We start from the raw sequence: 24,742 nt of genomic DNA on the forward strand, positions 1-24,742 counted from the left end.
TTTCGTTTTTCTTTGTATTTTTGCTTTTTGTGAAAAAAAATTAATGATGATAATTTAATTTTAGTGATTTTTAGAGCAATAAAGATTTTTCTTGTTTAGAAAAATATTTTTAATTTTTAAAAAATTTTTCTTTTAAACCAAAAAAAAAAAAAAATAATAAATAAAATTATTAAAAATTATTAAAATTTTAATTTTTTAAAATAAAATTTAATTTCAAAATTATTCTATTTTTAAAATTTTTCTTAAAGTTATGGTTAATTTATTAATTTTTTAAAATTATTTAAAATAAAATTTAAAAAAAAATATTGAAATAAAATTAAAAAACAAAGAAAAATTATTTTTTTAACTTTTATTTTTTTTTAAATAAAAATATTAAAATTTTAAAATAAAAATTATAAAAAAAATTTTTAAAATTAATTTAAATTTATTAAAAAATTAATTTAATTTAAAAAAATTAAAAAAAATTTTTTTTAAATTTTCAAAAAATATTAAAAGAAAAAATTAAAAAAATATAAAAAAAAAGTTTTTCTTTTTAATAAAAAAAAAATATTAAAAATTCAATATCCAATTAATTTTTTTTTTAATATTAATGTTTCTAAATTTATCAAAAATAAAAATTAAATAAATTAAATTTTTAGAAGTTATTTTTATTTTAATTTTTTTAAATTTTAAGTTTTAAATTAAATAAAATTTATTTTTTGGAATCAAAAAAATTAAATTTAAAAATATTTTAAATTAAAATCAAATTTTTAATATTTTCATTAATTTATTTTTTTTATTTAATTTTAAAATATTTATTTTTTTGGATTTTTCTTAATCAAAATTACTTAAAAATTTTTTTTTTCATTTCTTTCAGAAAATTCCTCTTTAAAGAGAAAATTTTAAACATTTCTAAAGAGCAAAGAGGATTACAAACCCAACAAATTATGCGGTAATTCAAAACTTCAACAAAACTTTTAAATGTGTGACCATCGTCATTAACATCGAAACCCATCGAGAGCATAAAAACAAACAAAAACTCACCTCTCGGCAAAAATCCATCCTGAATTAAACGTGATTCGAGCAAGAGTCGTGGCACAAGAAGACACAATGCCGTCATGATATGTATGAATGATGATGTAGGTCCTCCGTGAGTCCAAAGGGTCCTGAAAAAGACATTGAATTAAATTATGAGAAAAATAACAGGAGAGAAACATATTGACTGGCTTAGCTGGATTACGTGCATTTTTCGTATGTGTAAGGAATAATCCCTTGATAAGGGTTCTTTTTCCTTTTTTTTCCAATTTTATTTATGTTTGCATGCATTTCGTGCCTTGTCATTGTAAAAACGTGTAATTTTTAAATTGAATTACCGCCAAGTTATTATTATTTTTTGTACTTTTTCGTGCCGAATGTCAAGTTCAGCGTAATACAATCCCTCCTTTCTTCGTTTTAAAACCACTTATTGCAACATTGAACCTGAACAACTTCAATAAGAGGGTGCTACACGACGACGAAGAAGTAGACAAAAATTGATCGATAAACTTGGCATTGTACTTTTGCTTGCAACAACGCCGACGACGATGTGGTTTTTCCATTTCCATGAAATAAATTTTTTAAAAGGTACTTGCGCAAAAATGGAACGAAATTTAATAATTTATTTATAACGAAAACTGCAACAGCGAACAACGGTAATTATTCATTTATCTGGATTAACACTTGAAAACTTTTTTTTAAGATGACACGCGGAACATTGTTACACGTTGCTTCTTTTTGTCATTTATTACCAGATTTTTATTACCGCATTTCGGAGAATTTTTTTAAAAAATATTTTTTTGTGCGTTTCGATGTCTTTTTGTCTATTTTTTGTTAAGAAAAAATTAAAAAAAAAATTAATTAAAATTTTTTTCTTCAAAATTAAAAAAAAAAAATATTAAAAAAATTAAATTTATTAAAAAATTAAAAAAAAAAATACTTTGATTGAAATTTTAATTAAGATTTTAATAAAAAATATATAAATAAAATATTATTAATTAAATAAAAAATTTTTTTTGTACCTAATGTCAAAAATAAAAAAAACTTAAACTAATATTCAAATATAAAATTGAGAATAAATTGAAATTAAAAAAAATAATTAAATTATTTAAAAAAAATAATAATAATAAAATTAAAGTAAATAAATAAATTAATAAAATTAATAAAAAATTAAATGAAATTTTATATTATCAAAAATAAATAAAAAATAGACAAACTTTAAAAAAACACTCAAGTCAATACTTTCCTTTTTTTTATAAAAATTTTAATTATTTAATTAATTTATTTTTTTAAATTTTTTATAAAAAAGAAAATATTGACTTGATATTGAGTTTGTCTAATTTTTTTTTTAATTTTTTATTATTTTAAATTTAATTTAATTTATTAACTTTATTATTTTTTTTTTAATAATTATTTTTTAATTAAAATTAATTTAATTTTTTTTTTTTAAATAAATTAAAAAAAAATAATTTTGAAATATTCGAAAAAAATTCTTAAAATGCACTAAAGTAATTTTTTCCTTCTAATTAAAATTTAAAAAATTTAATTTTTCCTCCGTCGAGATAAAATCTGAAATCTGTTGCAAAATGGAATTAAGAGAATTTAAATTGCAATTCAACGTTGTTACGCGCGAGACTCGCAGCAAATGATGTTATCAGGAAAAAGCTGTGAAAATTATGCACAAGAGCATCATCATGTTATACTTTGTTGTCGCTACCGTCGTCGTTGCATTTGCCTCTGAGACACATTTTACACACACAAAAAATAAATTATAATATACATATTTAAGCAGATAATGCCGTGTAATTTATGCAAAGGAAACGTCGTCGTCTCTTCTCCATTTCTATTTTTTTTTATTTTACGGAAAAATAAACTATTTTTCCTCTCAACTCGACGCTTTAAGCCAGAAAATATGTTCAAAGTTGCGTTTAAGCAATATTTACCTCAATGTTCCTCCAGTTGCTTCCTCTTCCAATCCATCATCCGGTTGAGCTGAACAACTTTTTTCGCTGTTTCCGAGTTTGAAACCGTCATTTGCGAAATTGCCAACCTGTAAATTATGCAAAAAACGTAAAAAAAATATGAGACGAGATAATAAATTAAATTTTTTATTATTATAGAGAGAGAGTTATTTCGACGATCTATCTAAAATGTCGGTAGATGGATGTCAACTATCGTCATAAAATGCATGGAAAAAATTTTCATAGAAGAAAAAAAGTTGAAAAGAGACAGAGGAATGTAAATTTAATTAATTATATGAGCAAACTAAAAACTTTTTTTTATGAGAATTTTATTATTCCAACCGGTAGACAATAAAATTATTGTGTGGAGGCGATGGATGCCATGAAAAAAGTTAGAGGGTAAAAAAAATCCGATTTTTCATAAAAATTTTAATTTTTTTTTTTAAATAAAAAAATCTTTTTTTAAAAAAATACAATTTTGTAAGAATTTTAAATAAAAAAAATAAAAAAAAATTTAAAAATAATAAAAAACAAAATTAAATTTTAATATAATTAAAATTTTCTTTCAAAAATTAAATTTGAAGCAATTAAAAAAAAGTAAATTAAAAATATAAAATTTTATTATTTAAATTTTAAAAAAATTTAAAATGTTTTAAACTTTTAAATTTTTATTTGATTAAAAAATATTAAAATGTTTAATCAAAATTTAATAAATTAATTATTAAATTAATTTTTAATATTTTTTTCTAAAAATAAAAAAAATATTTAACTGAATTAATTAATAATTAAAAAATTTAAAATTAATAAAATAAAATAATGTTTAAAAAATTAAAATATTTTTTTTTAACCAATTAATTACAAAATAAAAAGATTCGAGATTCGAGATTCGGAACAGCTTTTTAATTTTTACCGCATTTCGAAGAAAAAATGCGGTATTAAATTCGACTTGTCGTCTGTGTGTGTGTGTGTGTGTGTCAGTAACGCTGTGCCCCAAAAATTTTTTTTTTATTTATTTAAAAATCAAGGAGATTTTGATGAAAATCATCTTTAGAATGAATATTTATTCAATTTTAGCTTTGAAATCCATCAAAAGTTTACTTAAACTTGACTTGAAAAATTTCATGACCGTTTTTAATTTTTTTTCCAAAAAACGGTCATGAATTTTTTTTGAAATATTTATTCAATTTTAGGCTTAAAAGTGATCAAAAAATGACTTGCAAAAAAAATCAGGAAAAACTCTGATTTTTTTGTTACGTCAAATATCGAACCAATATAAACAGAAATGAACTTTAGAATGAATATTTATTCAATTTTAGGCTTAAAAGTGATCAAAAAATGACTTGCAAAAAAAATCAGAGTTTGAACCTCCAAACTCTGATTTTTTTGTTACGTCAAATATCGACCCAATATGAACAGAAATGAACTTTAGAATGAATATTTATTCAATTTTAGGCTTAAAAGTGATCAAAAAATGACTTGCAAAAAAAATCAGAGTTTGAACCTCCAAACTCTGATTTTTTTGTTACGTCAAATATCGACCCAATATGAACAGAAATGAACTTTAGAATGAATATTTATTCAATTTTAGGCTTAAAAGTGATCAAAAAATGACTTGCAAAAAAAATCAGAGTTTGAACCTCCAAACTCTGATTTTTTTGTTACGTCAAATATCGACCCAATATGAACAGAAATGAACTTTAGAATGAATATTTATTCAATTTTAGGCTTAAAAGTGATCAAAAAATGACTTGCAAAAAAATCAGAGTTTGAACCTCCAAACTCTGATTTTTTTGTTACGTCAAATATCGACCCAATATGAACAGAAATGAACTTTAGAATGAATATTTATTCAATTTTAGGCTTAAAAGTGATCAAAAAATGACTTGCAAAAAAAATCAGAGTTTGAACCTCCAAACTCTGATTTTTTTGTTACGTCAAATATCGACCCAATATGAACAGAAATGAACTTTAGAATGAATATTTATTCAATTTTAGGCTTAAAAGTGATCAAAAAATGACTTGCAAAAAAAATCAGAGTTTGAACCTCCAAACTCTGATTTTTTTGTTACGTCAAATATCGACCCAATATGAACAGAAATGAACTTTAGAATGAATATTTATTCAATTTTAGGCTTAAAAGTGATCAAAAAATGACTTGCAAAAAAAATCAGAGTTTGAACCTCCAAACTTGCAAAAAAAAATCAGAGTTTGAACCTCCAAACTCTGATTTTTTTGTTACGTCAAATATCGACCCAATATGAACAGAAATGAACTTTAGAATGAATATTTATTCAATTTTAGGCTTAAAAGTGATCAAAAAATGACTTGCAAAAAAATCAGAGTTTGAACCTCCAAACTCTGATTTTTTTGTTACGTCAAATATCGACCCAATATGAACAGAAATGAACTTTAGAATGAATATTTATTCAATTTTAGGCTTAAAAGTGATCAAAAAATGACTTGCAAAAAAATCAGAGTTTGAACCTCCAAACTCTGATTTTTTTGTTACGTCAAATATCGACCCAATATGAACAGAAATGAACTTTAGAATGAATATTTATTCAATTTTAGGCTTAAAAGTGATCAAAAAATGACTTGCAAAAAAAATCAGAGTTTGAACCTCCAAACTCTGATTTTTTTGTTACGTCAAATATCGACCCAATATGAACAGAAATGAACTTTAGAATGAATATTTATTCAATTTTAGGCTTAAAAGTGATCAAAAAATGACTTGCAAAAAAAATCAGAGTTTGAACCTCCAAACTCTGATTTTTTTGTTACGTCAAATATCGACCCAATATGAACAGAAATGAACTTTAGAATGAATATTTATTCAATTTTAGGCTTAAAAGTGATCAAAAAATGACTTGCAAAAAAAATCAGAGTTTGAACCTCCAAACTCTGATTTTTTTGTTACGTCAAATATCGACCCAATATGAACAGAAATGAACTTTAGAATGAATATTTATTCAATTTTAGGCTTAAAAGTGATCAAAAAATGACTTGCAAAAAAAATCAGAGTTTGAACCTCCAAACTCTGATTTTTTTGTTACGTCAAATATCGACCCAATATGAACAGAAATGAACTTTAGAATGAATATTTATTCAATTTTAGGCTTAAAAGTGATCAAAAAATGACTTGCAAAAAAAATCAGAGTTTGAACCTCCAAACTCTGATTTTTTTGTTACGTCAAATATCGACCCAATATGAACAGAAATGAACTTTAGAATGAATATTTATTCAATTTTAGGCTTAAAAGTGATCAAAAAATGACTTGCAAAAAAAATCAGAGTTTGAACCTCCAAACTCTGATTTTTTTGTTACGTCAAATATCGACCCAATATGAACAGAAATGAACTTTAGAATGAATATTTATTCAATTTTAGGCTTAAAAGTGATCAAAAAATGACTTGCAAAAAAAATCAGAGTTTGAACCTCCAAATTTGAAATTTTTTTTTGAAATTTTTTATGAAAATTTTAATTGCAAATTAAATAAGAAATTTAATGAAAAAAAAAATTTTTATCGGTTTGAAAAAATCGGCAAATTTCTACCTTCACAATTAAAAAAAATCCTCTTTAAAATCAGCTAAAAAACTATAAATGCCAAACAAAAGTGCCCTATAGTGGTTTCGTTTAAAAAAAATTGCACAGCGGAATAAAATTGCATTGAAGATCAACAAAACGACACCTTTCCGCTAAATATATCTCCTTTCACGGAAAAACTATTCTCGTCTCTTCCATTATTCTTCTTTTATTTATAACAAATTTGCAGCAAAAGGAGAACAATAACTTTTCACTCCTTTTCCTCATAATAAAATAATAATTAAAAACACAAAGTCGTTCACACTGAAAAACTTGTAATTTTTGTTCCTCGGGTAATTTATTTATCACAATAAATTATCAACCTTATCGTCGTCGTCATATCACGTAAAATGAGAAATTATCGCATGAAATACAATTGGTGCAAATTATTAGTTAGGTACGTACCTTGAATAAAGACGATGCGAGAAACAGTGGCAAACACAGAACTACAACGCCGCATAAAATTAATTGAATGTCGAGTTCCAACGATGGTTCATCCATTTTCCATGTAATTAATGTACAACCTAAAAAAATAGAAAAATTGATAGAAATTAAGTTACTGTTTACAGGAAAATGCTTGTTAGTTAGAAGAAATAAAAATTGGGTCAGTTTAATAGAAATTCTATAAAAAACAAGAGAGTTCGGTCATTCGCCTGAATGGAAAAAATAATAAATATGTGTTGTCCCGATAGACTTGTTTATAATGCAATATGTCTGACAGTTGACAGTTTTTCTACTGTGAAAAGCGTTTTTTTATGAAAAAAGTTACTTTTAGTTCAATTTTGTCTGTCTTTATAAAAAAAATTTCAAAAAAATTAGAAATTATTAAATTTTTTTTTAAATCAAAAATTTTTTAAATTTTCGATAAATTGAAAAATTCGTGTAAAAATGCACTTTAACTTAATTTCAGGAATAAAATTGAATACTTTCATGATTTTTAAATATAGCAACAACTGTCAGGACATTCGTGCCTTATCTAAACGTTCATGTAAAATCTCGAGGGAAATGCATTGAAAGCAATATTGTATCAGATTCCATGTAAAAAATTGTTGTCTCGCTAACGAGGTAAGTCTAAAATCTACAATTTTTATTTTATTTTTTCAGTCAATTTTTAACAAAAAAAAAATTTTTTTACAGGATTTGAAGATTTTAAGTTTAATTAATTTTAAGAAATTAAAAAAAAATGAATGAAAATTTTTTCAAATAAATTAAAAATTTAAATTAATTTAATTTAAATTTATATATTATTAAAATTTATTTATTTTTTAATTTTTTTAATATTTCAGAATTTAAAAAAATAAATTAAAAATTGAAAAAAAATTTAAAAATTACAAATTAATTCAATTTAATTAAATTATTTAATTTTAAATTTTATTTATTTATTTTTTAAATTATTTTTAATATTTTATAAAATTACTTCAATAATTTAAATTAAATTATTTTAGCATCTTTAAGTTCAGGTAAGTTTTAATTTTTTTAATTTTAAAGACTTTTTATTCGATTTTCTAATAATTTTTTTTTTCAATTAATTCAAACCAAGCAAAAAAAAATTAAATATTGACACTCATTTGAAAATTTTATATTAAGATTTTATAATTTATTAAACCAAATATCGTCAAATGAATAAAAAAAATTAAAAACAAATAAAATTGAAAAATTTCAAAATTTTTATAAGGATTTCCAAAAATTTAATTAAGTAATTTCTTACTTTTAATTTATTTAATTTTTTAAAATTATTACTTTTTAATTAAATAAAAAAAAAATGAATTAATTTCATTAAGATGAAAATAATTTAAATATCTTAAATAATTTATTAATTTTTTTATGTAATTAATTTTTTAAAAATTTTCCTGAAGATTTTAGTATTCAATGTGAAAAAATATGTTCTCAATTATTATTTTGTTCTTTTTATTATTCTTTGAATTTTAAAAATTTTAAGAAAATAAAAAATAATAAAAATATAAATAAAAAAATTAAATAAATTTAATTAAAATATAAAATAAATTCAAATTAAATTTTTAAAACTAAAAAAAAAATGCGAGACACAAATTTTTCTCAATGTAACTTTTTTTTAATCTTTTTTTATAAGGAGGCGTCAATCGCAATCAACATCCTCCAATTTCATAAAAATTATATGCTGAGTATGTCTTGATTGCCATACTCCATTGCAAGAGATTCCCTCGCAATGTGCTATTGAAGTAAAGCAAGCACCCTTTTTCAAATTTCTCATTCAAACGATTTGTTTCTTATGAAATATTGCAACGTCACATGTTAGCGAAATATTCCTCATGTACGTTTCGTGTGTCATATAAGTCGTTAAAAAAATCAAAAATTAAACTTACTTAAAAACCTGTGTGCGCCTTGAACAACCAAATAGCCCTGAAACAGCGTGACAAGAATGCCGTACCAAATGGACCAAAGCGTGTTCAAGTGAAGTCTGTGTTTCGCGAGCATCTGTTGCGGTTGACGGCAATTTGTTCGTCGTTGTTGTTGTTTCGCCGCATTCGAACTTGCGGAGGTAACTACACTATTTGACATACTCGAGTTTAGACTAGAACACTGTTTGGATGATGTTGTGACATTGAGCAAGGCTTTACTTTTCTTGCCGCCCCCGTTGCAACTGCTATCCATGCTGCAATTGTTATCGCCCCCGTAACCCATGAGAGATCCACTCACTGACATTTTTTCATAAATTAATGTTTTTTCTTATTTTTTGTTTTTTTTTTTTTTGGTAAATATCACGAAAATGAGACTTTAATAACTCACTGTTAAATATTTGAGCAAATAATTAGGTTTCTGGACAGTAGATTAACTTGATATGCTGACACAATTGCTCGAATCGAATATTTTTATTATTGTTCATTTGATATGGTTGGATCATTTTTCGATGGGTTTTTGATGAGAGGAAAAAGTTTTCAATAATTGCTTTTTTCTCTTTTGTTCGACTTTTATGTGGAATTAATTACTCTCGTGGCTTTAGCATCCTTCCTCGTTTGTCCATTTGAACAATTATCGATCGGAATCTGAAAGGAAAAAGAATGGAAAATGAGAAAAATTAGCATTTTTTGCCATTAGTTTATGAGTAAAAAGTTAAAGATATTGAGAAAACATGTTGAGGCAGTTTAGTGTGTCGATTCTTTAATTTTCTGGTTCACTCGTGCTTGAGGAAAATGTGAATTTGCATTTTAAATAAGAAATGAGAAAGAACAGATACATGACCATTCTCACTCTTGAGTGTTGTTTTGTTTCAGTTTTTGCTAAATTTACCAATTTTATGTAATTTTTTTTTAATTTTAAAGGAGTTTTTTCTCAATTTTATTTATTTTTTTTAAATTAATTAATTAATAAATAAATTATTAAAATTTAAATAAAAATTATTTTCATTTAATTTTTAATATTTTTTATTTTTTAAAAATTTTTAATTCATTTTTTCAAATTTTTTAATTTCTAAAAAAATAAAGTTAAAATAATTTTTAAGAGTTATTTAATTGAATAAATTTTAATTAATTAAATTTAATTATTTTTATTTATTATTATTAATTATTTTTAATTTATGTAACTAAATTTTCATTTAATTATTTTTTATTTAATTTTTAATAACTTTTTTTTTTTTAATTAGGTTTATTAAAAATATTTAAATTTAATAAAAATAATTTAATTTTAATTTAATTAATTTTTTTTTAATTTTTATTAATTTTCTTTTAAAAAAAAATAATTAAAATTGATTAAAAATTAATTTTGATTTAAATATTTGAAAATTTAAAAAAAAATAAAAAAGTTTTAAAATTTTAATTGAATTTTTTAAATTGAATTAATTTTAATTAATTAGGTAAATTTAATTTAATTTATTTATTATTATCAATTATTTATTTTAAATTTATTTTCGATTTATTTTTAATTTATTAAAATTAATTATTAATTTAATTTAAATAAAAAAATAATAAAATAAAAAATTAAAATAATTTAAAAAAAATAAAAAAAGTGAAAAATTGAATTTTCATAAAAAATTCACTAAATAAATTAAAGTCTTTGAACTTTCTCGAATTTCATTCCCTCCATAAATCTCCCCATCAAATAAACCCAAACCAATATTTATCAGAAGGACATTAATTAAGCTCATGGCAATCACCAAACACTTAATTAAGCATTACAAACACACAAAATGCCATTTAATGGCAAAGAAAATAGAAAATAATGAACCAACAACTGAAGATTAATGGCAATATTTGAGGTCAGTTACTTCACGAAGAATTATTTAGCCACAAATCACGCTTCGACTCGACTCGAAGGGAGTTCAGTGACACACATTTTATTGATTAGAAGACTTTTATCAAGTATCATGTTACTCATTGAAGCCTCGATCCAATTAAAAAAAAAATTTTTTTTTCAATCAAACAATTTTCACTCATTTTCAATCCAGACAGGTGTCGGCATTGTTTTTAAATAACAAAACACGTAAAAACGTTGCCAATCAATGCAATAGCTGGAAAAATGCACTCGCGACACAATCCAATTAATAATCTCACATTCGTTGATAATGTGGACAAATATGTGCATTTGACAAATAAATAAATGGAAAATATTTGAAAAATGTTTTGTTTAATGTTCAATTGGAGCGACGGCTGATAATAATTAACAAAAATAAAATGAAAAATTGTTTTTGCTTTTAATCGCCACAAGCGGTTGATTTTCAGGTAAATTGCTTGAAAAAACATTCAAATTGTTGAAAAAATATTTTTTTTTAGAAAAAAAGGATAACATGATAAAATAATCAAGCGAGAAGAAGCTGAATGTCTCAATAAAAAATATTTACATAAAAATCTATCCCTTTGGATATTTTTGTAAAATCCTCTTGATTGGTTCTGTCTGAGAAACGATTCAAACTGAATTTGCATGAAATCCAACTAAATGCATAGAAAAATAAATGTAAAAGAGGAAATCTTCTATTTTGCTTGAATTTGTATCTTTTTACGACTCTTGTGCGAAAGTTTTGCAAGGTTAGATCTTTATTTATTTGTTTTCTGACCATTTGAAAGTCGTATGTTTGCGTTGCTCTTCAACCGGTTTTATGTGTTTTAGAACTTTTATCGTAAAGTGTGAGGAATTTGTGTTTCGCCAAATATTTTTTTTTAATATTTAATTTAATTTTTTCAATTTTTTTTTAATATTAATTTGGTTTAGTTAAATTTTTATTTTTGTAAAATTTTAAAAATAAAAAAAAATAAAATAATTTTTTTATTAAAAAAATAGAGAAATATTTTTTTATTAAAAATTAAAATAAGTTTTAAATTATTTTTAATTTAATTATTTTAAAATTTTTATTTTTTTTTAATTTTTATTATTTTTTATAAAAAAAATTTTTTTTTTTTTTTAATTAAATTTATTTTTAATTTTTTTTTTTTAAATTAATTTTAAATTTTTATTTTTTAATTATTTTTAAATTTTTTTAAAAATTTTTTTTTTAAATAATTTAATTTATTTTTAAATTGAAAATTATTTTTAAAAAAAATTTTTTAAAAATTTTTTTTAAAAATTTTTTTAAATTATTTTTTTTAAAAAAATTAATTAAATTAAAAATATTTTAAAACTTAATTTAATATTTAATAAAAAAATATTACTCTATTTTTCTAAAATAAAAGTTTCGTTCAAAAATGACAAAAAAATTTTTTTAAATTTTTGTTTCTCGCAATTTCTTGAATTACGAAAAAAAATACAAAAATAAATTTTTCACAATTTAAAGATATTTTAGATAAAACTGGATATAAAACGAGAAATAAAGGATACATCGGAAGTTTTTATTGTCGGATGTCGTCTTTTTGAAGTGAAGAGGATTGCAACGTTGACTTTGTCTAAAAGTTTCTTTGAAATGACTTTGAATTGCAGCTGTAAAATTTTTTATCGTTAAACTTTTAAGACGCCATTGATTCGTTTTTGATTGAAGCTTTTGTATCAAAATACTTTTCCATTTCTTGATTGAACGTTGAATTGAACAATTTGTCATAAAAAGCATCGAATTTCCACAAAATTTTAAAATATCAATTTCAATTAGCAAGAAAACCAACACCGGATGTCATAATTTTCCCTGTTTTTGATTGAAAATCCATTACACAAAAGCTTTAAAGCCATTATTTCAATGAAAAACCGCTATCATCTTCAATTACTATTTATTTACTAACAAAAACGTAAAACAAACAAAAATGCTTTCAAAATATAATTTTATTAATTTGAAACCATATTTGGCGTCTAATAATAGAAAATTTTCCAAACTATTTCTGTTTTCATTAAATTTATTAAATTTATTTCCGTTATTAGTCGAAAATTAACGTCATTCATTAAAAATTATCTCCAAATACCAGACGCCTCGCGCCACACAAATGCTGAGCATTGAAAATATTTTCCATTCATTTATTGACGTAATTAAAAACGAAATTAATAAATTTCTGACGAAATAATGGACAGTACGAAAGAGGATTGAATTTGCTTTGTTTTTGTTTTTTTTTATGTACGTAACTGAAATGCCAATGAAGCGAATTCCGGATAAAAATATAAAATTAGGATGAGGCGATGAGAATTTTTTTTTCAATTTAATTCAATAAATTTTGTTTTTTTATTTTAAAAATTTAGGAAAAATAATTTTTTAAATATTTTTTGATTAAAATCTAATTTTTATCATTTGAAGATCCAAAATTAATTATTTTTAATCAAAAATTAATAAATATCAATTCAAAAAAATTATTTTTTTTGAAAATATAATTCAAAATATTTTTAAAATTTAAATATTTTTTTTAATAATTTTTTTTAAAAAATAATTTTAAAATAATTTAAAATTTATTTAAATTACTTTAAAAACTATTTTTTTAAAAATTTATTTTAATTTTTTTAATTATTAAAAAAACTACTCTTAATAATTTGAATTAGCAAAGAGCGATTTTCAAATTTTTAACGTAATTTTTTTTTTGAATTTTTGCTTAAAACAGATAATTTTGAGTTTTAAAATGTTAAAAATTTATTTAAAAAATTCTTAAATTTAAAAAAAAATTAATTTAATAAAAATAATAATTTTTCTAAATTGTATCAACCTCAAAACGAAAAGCAAACAATTTTTTCCCAAAAAAAAAAATGAAAATTCATGAAATATTTACTTTATGCGTGTTTTGAAAAACAAACAATCGTTTATATTAAATTACTCGTGCTTTGTACAGCAAAAAATTTTCATCGAAAAGGAACTTTTATTGAATTTTCTCCCTCCAAATCGCTTTAATTATTCGCATCCGGCACAAATTTCTGCAAAAGATGTTTCAACTCGGCATTTTGGTTCCTCAGAAATTCACATTCGTTGTCGAGTTCTTCTCTTTCCTTCAAAACTTTCAAATATTGGGACAATCCGTATTCCAAGCTTTGCCAAACTTTTTCCTTTTCCGGCGTAAAAATATTCTCAAATCGCTTCCAAAACGCTTGAACGTCATTTTGAGACAAAAGTCGCGACACGGTGCTTCGAACTTTGGCAATTTTATCTTCCATTGTCGTCGTTGTCGTCGTAAGTTCATCTCCTGCTGTGATATGTTCTTGTGCAAATTCCTTCAGCGCTTCAAGAACATGCGTGGAGTCGATCACAATTGTATGGTTGCTGTAAATGCATTGATTGAGTTTTGCTAATTTCGGGTCCTTTTGATCTTCCGGGATTTCCAAGTGAGTAGATTCAGCAGCGGAAGCTTGATTTTCGTCATAACGAACGATTTGGAGTTCGTGTTCTGCTTCAACTATCAAAAAATTGAGGAAAAATCAAATAAAAAGCTTAAAAAATTATTTTTTAAAAAAATACCTGAAGAATTTTCGTCTTCTTCAATTAAGCTGCTCAAGCGAGAGGAATTTCTCGGAGTCTCAGCGACATTTGTGCATTCTTGACAAATCGCATAAGGCAGAAAATAGTTCTTTAATGAACTGATATCGTCTACTTTTTGTATGCCGAGGGCGTTGAAGACGTTATCCAAGCACACAAGATGCTTTTCTTCTTCCGTGTAAGGCTTTAGGAGCTCCAAAAGTTTTTCTTCGACGAGAAATTCGGTTTTGTCAGAGATTTTTTTGAGAATTTGCTTCAAAAGTTTTTGAGTGTTTTCGTTTATTACGCTTTGACGACGTGTTACTACCGTAATTGTCTCTAAAAATTTAAAATTAAAAAAAATTATTTTAATTAAATTTAATTTAATTATTTAAAAATATTTTTTTTACCATTATTATTTAATTTTGAATTAATTAAAATAAAAAAAAAATAAAATTAGTTTAAATAAATAAATTAATTAAAATAAAAAAAATAAATTATTTAATTTTTAGAGAATTAAAATAAAATGAAAAAATTATTAAAAATTATTTTTAAAATTATTGCAATTTAATTATTTTTAATTATTTTATTATTATTTAAATAATTTTAACTAAATAAGAATTTTTTAAATTAAAAATTTAAATAAAAAAATTAAATTAAATTTAAAAGTTAAAAAAAATAAATTTTTAAATTAAAAAAAAATAATTTTAAAATGATAAAATGAAAAAATAAAATAATTAAAAAAATAAATATTAAAATATTAATAATCAATTTTGAAATTTAAAATATTTTAATTTTTAATTAAATAAAAATTTAAAATTAAATTTAAGTAAAAAAAAATTGAATTATTAATAAAAAATTTCAAATGAAAAAAGTAGAAATTATATTTAAAAAAACAATAAAATAATTCATTTGAAAATTATTTAAAGTTAAAAAATTTTGAATTCAAATTTAAAAAAATTATTTAAAATAAAAATTATTTAAAAAAAATTTAAAAAATTTAAAAAAAAATTGAATTAATTTTTTTTAAAAATTAAATCAAAATGAAATATTTCAAATTAAAAAAATTAATTTCAAATGAAAAAAAATTAATTAATTTTGAATAAAAAAAAAATTAAAAATAAAATATTTTTAAAAAATTTTAAATAAAAATTAAAAAAAAATAAAATAAATTTTAATCCAAATCAATTAATTAATTAAAAAAAAAATTAATAATTTTTTAATTAAATAAAAAATTAAATCAATAAAAAAATAAATTTTTAATATTTTTTTCTTACTCGTTTCAGTTGGATTTTCCATTTCATCTTTAATTTTATTTATCGCCTCTTTATACGACGGCAAATCATCGATTGCCAACAGATCCAAATCCGGTTCATGCCATTCCATCCCCAACTGTTGTTCCGTCAACGTTTTATCAATTTGCAGCACTTTATCCAACATCGCGAGACATTCCTCATAATTCATTTGCCACACATTCTGATACTTTTTATCATTCGCTTCGGTAAAAAGACTCGCCTTCTTCTCCAAATCCACAATTCCCGCGTGCAATTTCACAACTTCTGACGTCAATTTCTCTATTTCATGATTACTCGTGGCAGTTTTCTCGCGAATTTTGCGCCTCAAGTTCGCAATTGTCTCGTAAAGGCGTCCCAAGCGTCGTTTCTGTTGGTTTCGAATGATGATATTTTCATCTTCGCGCTTTCGCAGGACTTGATAATTGTAATCGAGCTTCTCGGAGTTGAGCAAAACGTTCGCTTTGGTCTTTTGAAGTTCAATTTCAAGTGCTTGGTTGTCAAGTTCGAGACGGATTCGTGTCGCTCGGGTGATTTCTTCGTGTTCGAGTTGCAAATCGGCGATTTCTTCCGCTTGAATTTCGCGTTTGTCCTTTTCTTTGCGCAGTTTGAGTTCTTCGTTGCTGGCGCGATTCATGTACATGTCGTCCCATTTGCGGCAGGCGTGTTTCCGGAGCTCGTTTCGTTCGTGCGTGATGGTTTCTTCGAGGAGTTCCAAGTGTTCCTTGTAGGCGCGTTTCATGACTTCGATTTGGTTGTCGATTCGTTCGACGAGACATTGAATGTCGGAATTTTGTTTGTCCTGATCTTGAACGTAACGAACATCGGCAGCATCGAGTTCCTTTTGACATTCGAGAATTATCGCGTCTTTTTGGTCCATTAACTCGTGAATTCGCTCTTTTTGCATCTCCAGAGCCTCGTAAGTGCCCATCGGGTCTTTTATTGACTCAATTTCGCTCCAACGAATCGTGATTGCTTCGAGTTTCTTACGAGCTTCCGTCGATTCGTTCTGAAGTTTTTCCAAAAGTTCTTCCCGGAGCTCAGCTTCTTTGATCCGTCGATCAACTTCGCGTTTGTCATTCGCAATTCGGATATTCGTGATGAGTTCGGTGCCATCCCGCAGCAATTCCGACAGAGTTTTGTCACTTTCCTCAAGCCTTTTTTCAATTCCTTTCTTGTCTTCGTCATATTCCTCGTTGATGACGTCGGGGACAACTTCCCGCTTTTTTGCGAAACTTTCAACCAAACGTTGGGAACGAACGTCGAACATCGCCCAGCCAACCGCATCTTTGAAGCCTTTGATGCGACGCTCCGGATTTTCAGGAGTTTTACTTTCTGCCATTTCGAACGAACACAAATTCACGACTGAAAGCAAACAACTTGTTTTTTCGTATCAATAACAAGAAAGGCGAATGTCATAGAAACCGTTGCCATTGAATGACGCATGCCGCTGCCGCAAGATTGATTTGGGGAGACGTTGAAATATTCAAACTTGTTAATTTCCTCTATTTCCGATGCGATTTCTTGCTTGTTAGTGCGATGATCGGAGAAAATCTTCGCGTTTGATGCACGATAAAAAACGAAAAGTAAACAAAATTTTCAAATTTCGAAGAGTAAACATGTTCGATGGATAGATGATTGGAGGAAGTATCGATTTTTCACGTGATAAAATTGAAGGAAGTGACAGAAAATACTTTTTAAAAAAAAAACTCGTCTTTAGAGTTTATTGAAAATTTTCAGATTTCTAAAGTTTTTTTTTAATTAAAAATTTTTATAATTTTTTTTATAAATCATGAAATTTGCTCGACAAATTAATGAAATTAAAATAAAAATGATTAATAAAAAATAAAATTTTTAATTTTTAAATATTTAAAATATTAATAAAAAATAATTTTAATTTAATAAAATTTTAATTTTAATTATTTAAATAATAATTTTTTTAAATTTATTTAATTATTTATTTTTTTAAAAAATAATTTTATTTTTTTTTTGTTAATTTTTCGAAAATTTATTTATTTATTTATTTTTAAAATTAAAAAAAATATATTTTATTTTTTTAATAATTTAAATTTTATTAAATTAAAATTAATTTTAAGTTAAAGTTTATTTTAACAATTTTAATTTAAAAAATTAATTTAAAATTTTTTAAAAACTCATAATTTTTTTTTATATTTTTTTCTAAAGTTAAAAAAAAATTTTAATTTTTTTTAAATATTAAAAAAAAATTATTCAGAATAGAAATTTTAAAAGGTCTTGAATTTTAATCATTTTATTAAATTAATTTTATAATATTTTTAATTTGTTTTCTTAATTTTTGAATTAAAAATAATTTTATCTTTTTTATTTAATTATCTTTAATTTTTTTTAAATTAATTAATTATAAATAAAATTATTTTAAAATTTTCTATTTATTTATTTTATTTTTTTTTTTTTTTAAATAATCATATCTTTATTTTTTTTTGTTTATTTTTTATTTTATTTTTTAATTTAATTTTTTTTAAATATTTTCTAAAACGAATTAAATAAAATAATAAATGACTTTTAAATTAAAAAAAAAATATTATTAATAGAATTATAAATAATAAAAATTAAATATTAATTAAACTATTTAATTTTTAAAAAAATCATTTATGTTCTTTTTCTAATTTTTAATTTAAAATTATTTTTAAAAAAAAATTTTTTTAAATTTTATTAAAAAAAAATTAAAAAAATTTTTATTTAAAAATTAAAATTTTTAATAAACTTTTATTTTTATTTTTTTATTAAAAATATCTTTTAAACAAAATTTCCTCGAATTTCAACCAAATTCAAACTCCAAACCGCAAAATAATAAATTCCTCATCAAAATGGATCACGAAAGTTTCAATTAAGATGTAATTAACGGGAGTATTTCCATTCAAAGAGAGAAACATTAATCCGATTAACGAAACCAGCATATAAAGCTAAACACGTGTCGTCACGCAAAAAGGGGAAAATTTACAATTTAATTAGAAGAAGATCAATTTCAAGAATCCTTTTACATCCAACTCGCATTAATATTTAATTTTATTGCTTGTGAAACCACTTTTCGCGTAGTTTTCGTCGTAAAGCCTTCGCCAAAGAGTCGCTTAAATGCGGAAATAGTTAAATAACGACATTAATTACTCCATGGAGGGTTCAAAAAGGTAGAAAATCGATACGGAAAACGATGTCAAGCGGTATTTGTTTTATTTTTATTTGCTCGAAATACGGTGAAAAGCCTTTTTTACTCTCTTTCTCTATTTTATTTTAAGCAAAGACATCAAAGAACACAAAGCGAAGCCATTCAAGCTCTTTACGTTTGACGAGATTTCACAAAAGTTGAATAGAGTGACGTGCATTTTGCTCCAGTAAACTTTCAAAGTAGATTAACCTCGTGCCTTTGATAATTTTTTTTTTGCTTTTTTTCTCAAAGATCATTAAAATTAAATAAATTTTTAGTTACAACTCATTAAAATTCATTCATTATGAGCAAATTAAAAAAAAAATAAAAAGTCAAAAGTTGTCAATAAAATTGTAGACCGGTAAAATTCGAGGAAAAAAATTATTTTGAAAACAATACCTCACTAATTGTTTCCCTTCGGTTCTCTCTCCCTCCGTGTTTTTGGACGTTTGTCATCACTTTTCACAATATTTGACGACACCCAACAAATTTCTGGTAGATTGAATTCTGATTAACATAACAAACGAATATTAAATATTCCATTAGAATTTTAATAAATAATCGCGCGTTTTGGACGAAAATGTTGAAAGAACGTTGAATAAAATAATAATTGTTGTAATAAGGGGGGAAAAGTTCTGTTTTTCTTTTTTTTTTATTTTAGAAAAGTACACAAAAAAAAAATGCGTCGCGACATTATTCAAATGTACATTTGCATGACGATGGGGAAAATCCTTGTTTTTGTTGTTGTTTTACTTTCGCTTCTTACAAGAAATATTTTTAACTGAAATTATCAACGAACTTGTCGAAGTTTTTTAAAAATTTTAAATTTATTAATTTTTTTTTTTAATTTTTATCAGATATTTAAAATATTTTTTATTGATAAAAAATAAATAAATTTTTTCTTTTAATTTAAAAAAAAAAATTTATCAATTTTTAATTAATTTTATTTTGTTAAAAAAATTATTTTATTTATTTTATAAAAAAATCAATTCAAATTTATTTTTAGTATTTTTTTATAAATTCAATTTTTTTGTTTTAATTTTTGTTTTATTATTTTTAATTATTATATTAAATTTTTAAAAATTAAAAAATTTTTTTTTCATAAATTTTTTTCAGAAATAATAAATTCTAGTCAAAAATCAATTTTAAAAATTAACTGAATTAATTAAAATTTACTTAGTTTTTAGTTTTTTTTATAAATTAATTTTTTTTGTTAGTAAAATTTTATTATTTTTAATTATTTTAAATTTTTTTAAGTAAAAAAAAATTTCCTTATAAAAAAATACTTTATACATAAATAAATTTTTTTACTAAATTTTGTTTAAAGTGAATTTGATAAAATAAAATTTAATTTTAATTTAAATTAATTTTATTCAATTATTTAATACAAAATTTAAAAAATTAAAAAACCAAAAAAATTAAAAATATTTTTTTTAATTTTTTCCATTATAAAAAATACTTTTTTTTCATAAAATAATTTTTTTTACATCAAAAAATTTAAAAAGTCAATTTTAAAAATAAAATTTAAATTAAATAAAAATTAAATTTAAAAATATTTCAATTTTTATTTAATTTAATTTTTTAAAAATTTTCAATAAGTTCGTTGAAAATTTCAGTAAAATTTCCTTAAGTTGGTGTCGATGTGCTTATTGAAAAATTTAACAGAAGAAAAGCATAAGTGTTGTAAGTGAAAGGTAATCATAGAAATTGATGTTGAAAAGTTTTATTTGATTGTTTTTTGGTGCGCGATTCCCCTAAAAAATTCTTTCGTTGTTAGGAGTGTTAAGTGAAAGAATTTTGAACATCAATCCAACTACAAAAGATTTCTTTTTTTGAATAATAATTCTAAAAAGCGAATCGAATTGTAACATAAATCTTTGAAATGAGACGGGATAAGAAAGGATTTTCTTGTCGATAGGTTGAGAATTTCCTCCTTTTTTGAAAGTTTAAGGGAAGATTTCGGGAGTAATGGATCCCTCGAGAACTGAATTGATAGAAGACCACAAATTTGGGCAATTTTTTAAAATTTGAATAAATTTTCACTTTTCTTGAAAAATTATTCAAAACCAAAGAAAATCAGTTCCTGCAAAAAAAGGTCAAAGAACTCTTTATGGTTAAATCGCTTGTCTTTCACATCATTCAAGGTCCATAAAATAATCAGCTCATAAAGTTCCGCCATAAACAATGACAAGCGTTTATTCGAATCATATTTTTATCGCATCATAATCTTTTTGTTCCTCTTCATTCAAGTGAAAAAGCGCAAAAACTGATACTTCTATTAACAAACCACTTAATTTTTTTTTTCGCCTAAACACTTGACAAGCGATATCTCCCCTTCTCTTCTCGGGAAAAAATTATGACGACAATAAAATAGTAAAATTATACCAAATAATAACAAAACATGGAGCAATAAAAGGATAAACCTTTCATATTTTATGATTTAGATGACAACACGGAACCAACAATGCACAATTTGCGTATCATCTCTGCCTGTTTTTCGTCGTTGGAGGGTGATTTTTTTATGTCTGACTCTAACCACTGTTACATTCCGCTACACTCGACACGACGACATTGAAAAAGGGGTCCCTTTTCTTCCTATCTTTATGACTTTTTGCTGCGAATGTGTGGGTTACACTTTCAATTTCAAACACGAACATAATGAGCGTTCCGGGACAAAAAGTGCGAGAGGAGCAACGACGATGGAATTTCTATGTTCAGTTCCCTGTGGGCGAAAAAGGGGTGAAATTAACCCCTTAAGATGTAAATTTGACCCCTTAAGAGGTCAATTTATCTCCAAAGGGGTTAAATTGACCTCTTTAAGAAGTTATTCTGACCCCTTGAGAGGTTAACTTGACCCGTTATGGATATCAAATTAACCTCCTATGAGGTCAGAATAATCTCTTAAAGAGGTCAATTTAACCCCTTAAGGAGATAAATCGACCTCTTAAGGGGTCAAATTATCCTTTTAAGGGGTCAAATTTACCTCTTAAGGGGTTAATTTATACCCTAAGGGGTTAATTTTACCCCTTTTTCGCCCATAGGTTTCCTTGTTCAGCTTCTGTTTGACAAAAGTACAGATAAAATAAATATTTTGTTGGAAAAAGTTGCTCCTACAGTTAAAAACATTCTCAATAGGATGACAAAAGAAAATCTGCTCAATTATTGTCATTTTGCGTCATTTCGGTGTTCAGTTTGTCCTGTCTGGAGGGTAAAAATATTTATTTACCGACATCTTTTTTTTTGCAGTACGGCACAAAAATTCTTGTCTGACTGATTGTTTTCTTTCGTTCGAAAGAGCTTCGAGGCAAAAATTTCGCATAAATTATGTTGTTAGTCGTGTATGACGAGGATGAGACACGCAAAATATTCATTTTATTTTACACTTTCCAACACTTTAGCGAATGTTCAAGTTGTTGTTGTTGTTTTGTTATGAAAAGAATGTTTTTAATAATATTGTGGAGAAATTTTCCCGACAAACATTTTCCCGAAGAATAGTAATTTGCGAGGCATAATAATAAACAACGCAAACCATAAAGAACGTAACTGCATCTAAGTTGCCTTTCTTTAGTATTGTTATTATGAAAACCAACATGGAATGAATTTTTTGTCGAAAAGGCGTTTCGTTTGGAAAAAGTGCTCCATATTGGATGTCCTCGATAAATTTCCGGGTAAGATTTTTTTATTTCTATATTTAATATTTTTTTTATTTTTTTAGTATTCATTTATATTTCATTTTTTTTTATCTCTTCAAAGTCAAATTTTAATTTTTTTCAATTTTTTTTTAGGATTATTGGCGAAATGCCCATGGAAGAGGTAGAAGCAAAGTTCCTTTGGAAGAGGTTCGAACTACCATGAAATTCATTCCTCAAACAAGAATAATTATCCATTTGCGAATGAGACAGGTTTGTCTTATCCGGAATTGCCACAAAAAATGAGTAACTTACTCTACATCAAAGTGCAACTCAAGCCGTTTCAAAAGTTACAGACAAAGTAACATATCGTATTCCGACTGTCGTGTGTATCACAATAAGCATCATCTGAACTCATAAAGATGTTCAAGGAAGAGTCTTTCCAAAAGTATATCCGATTTACTATTTACTACTAAATTCGAATATAAAGCTTCAATGTACATAGACGAAAAACTTCAACATGATCTGAAGTCTTCAAAATTATAAGTCTTTTAAATTATTTGACGATTACATATCATATAAAAGCTGAAGTTTAAAGAAAAAACAAAAAGAACATGAGTTATATAAACTAAATTTTTTTTTCGAAAAAAATATTTCAAGAAAAGACTTAAAATTTTAAGATATAGACTTTCAAATTGTCTCATTACTTTTTAAAACTTTCTATATAGAACAAAATGCGCTCACATCGTTAAACTTTTTCACGCTTTCAAGCCTTTTCTCCTCAATTTGCGAACGCTTTTTCTATGTAAATGCCATGAAAATTTACACAGTTTTGAAAATATTTTTAATATGAACCGCTATTGCTGCATTCACTGCCATGGAAAAATGGGTGTGTGGCCCATGAATGAACAAATTACATAATTAAAGGCGGCATGAAACAGGAAAATAAATACCTAACATAGACTCGTAAACTGTTCTCACTCTATGGGACTCGCCATGAACTTACAAAAAAGGGATATAATTTAACGGTAGCTTTTTGTTTTAAAGAACGATAACAGACAAGAGATATGAGTTGTAATTAAAATTAAAGCTCGAGACCCTCTTTTGATCCCGAAATTATTATATTTAAATCCCCGGAATGTGTTGAAACTTTATTATTTTATTTTGTCAGACAAAAACTTTCAGACAAATCGGCAACATTTTAATTAAATCATATCCAGATTTTCCTCTTTTTCTGTCGATTCTTTAATTATTCCATGAGAGTCGAGAGAACGAGAGACAAACAATGAACACATAAAAAAATTGCAACTATGTCCAGTTGTGAGCTTTTGTCTCTCGTTGAAACAATTACTATTCAGAAATCGTATCACATAATCCCCTGACTAATGTTTGCACTAACTCTGCAGCCTTTTGTTATTGTGTCTGCATTCAACTGGGCTTCATTGATCAAGTTTATTCAATGCTCGTCGGGAAACACAATAGAAAATACGGGATTTTTATGTTATTTGATTTCGTTTTAAAGTTTGAACGTGGAAAAAGAGAAAAATTAAGCTCAGTTGTTCGTTTGTGTTAAAACTTTAACATATGGAAAATGATGTTATGTCATGTCGCCAACAATTTTTTGAGTTATTTTTCAAAATTTGTGGTTGTTTTGACATTTTCATTTAATTTACTGAAATTTTTATTAATTTCTCTTTGACTTTGGAACCAAAAATATTTCCTTAATTTCTTCTTTTTTACGAAGAATTTAATCAAATTAATTTATTTGCTCAAATATTTCCGCCCCAATTCCTTTTCCAAGTCAGTAAATATCGCAAAAACAAAAAAAAAAGTCAAATAAATCACTTTGCTTCTCATAAATAATAATTTTTTCAGCAATGCACTCCAATTCGTGCCCAAAAATTTTTTTGTCTCTTACTTTCATGCCATTTACTGCAAAAATTAATTATTTCGATGACATTTCAGACACTTGACATCGTTGCACAAAAACTTTCAAGAGTTTCAATGACTCTCGAAATTTTTGTTGCCAAAAAAAAAATCCGATGATAAATCGTCACAATTTAACTTTGTTCCAAATTTGTCGTGCCAAATGCTTATCGCTCCTCGTTCATTTCCGTAATTCCGTGAAAATTAAAACATTTAATGTGCATTATCCCTCCTGCAAAATGCCTCGTGAAAAATCATAAACAAGCATAAATGAGACGGGAATTTATCCATTATAGCTGTTGTTTTTCCTCATTATGCGAGTCGAAAATGGGCCTAA

The 24,742-nt window shown here is 24.3% G+C and overlaps 2 protein-coding genes and 1 non-coding gene across 3 annotated transcripts in view; all 3 read right to left on the minus strand.

Annotated features, from left to right (window-relative positions):
* Positions 1–24,742, minus strand: part of LOC134833992 (protein tincar) — a 97,811-nt gene that overhangs the window by 32,843 nt on the left and 40,226 nt on the right. The window contains exons 4-7 of the mRNA XM_063848505.1: positions 8,901–9,581; positions 6,964–7,082; positions 2,958–3,064; positions 1,024–1,145 (exon numbers count right to left, since the gene is read on the minus strand). Of these exons, the coding sequence (XP_063704575.1) occupies positions 1,024–1,145; positions 2,958–3,064; positions 6,964–7,082; positions 8,901–9,240 (688 nt within the window). The 5' untranslated portion in view covers positions 9,241–9,581. The remainder of the gene's footprint in view (positions 1–1,023; positions 1,146–2,957; positions 3,065–6,963; positions 7,083–8,900; positions 9,582–24,742) is intronic.
* On the minus strand, positions 8,644–8,776 carry LOC134828264 (U11 spliceosomal RNA). The gene has a single exon (XR_010161894.1). It is a non-coding gene; the product is annotated as a U11 spliceosomal RNA (small nuclear RNA).
* LOC134837913 (dynein regulatory complex protein 1 homolog) lies at positions 13,816–17,011 on the minus strand. The gene is made up of 3 exons (XM_063853308.1): positions 15,655–17,011; positions 14,381–14,716; positions 13,816–14,318 (listed from the first exon to the last, which is right to left on the minus strand). Exons 1-3 carry the CDS (start codon positions 17,009–17,011, stop codon positions 13,816–13,818), a joined length of 2,196 nt encoding a protein of 731 aa, XP_063709378.1.

Source organism: Culicoides brevitarsis, chromosome 1 (genome assembly GCF_036172545.1).
Source record: "Culicoides brevitarsis isolate CSIRO-B50_1 chromosome 1, AGI_CSIRO_Cbre_v1, whole genome shotgun sequence".
NCBI classification, from domain to species: Eukaryota; Metazoa; Arthropoda; class Insecta; order Diptera; family Ceratopogonidae; genus Culicoides; species Culicoides brevitarsis.

Bases quoted from the DNA above. Each gene is read 5' to 3' on its own strand.
- LOC134837913 (XM_063853308.1), bottom strand. From the start codon at position 17,011: ATGGCAGAAAGTAAAACTCCTGAAAATCCGGAGCGTCGCATCAAAGGC. The intron at 14,717-15,654 runs GTAAGAAAAAAA...TTAAATTTTTAG, and splicing joins GGAAAATCCAACTGAAACGA to AGACAATTACGGTAGTAACA. The intron at 14,319-14,380 runs GTATTTTTTTAA...ATTTTTTGATAG, and splicing joins AGAAGACGAAAATTCTTCAG to TTGAAGCAGAACACGAACTC.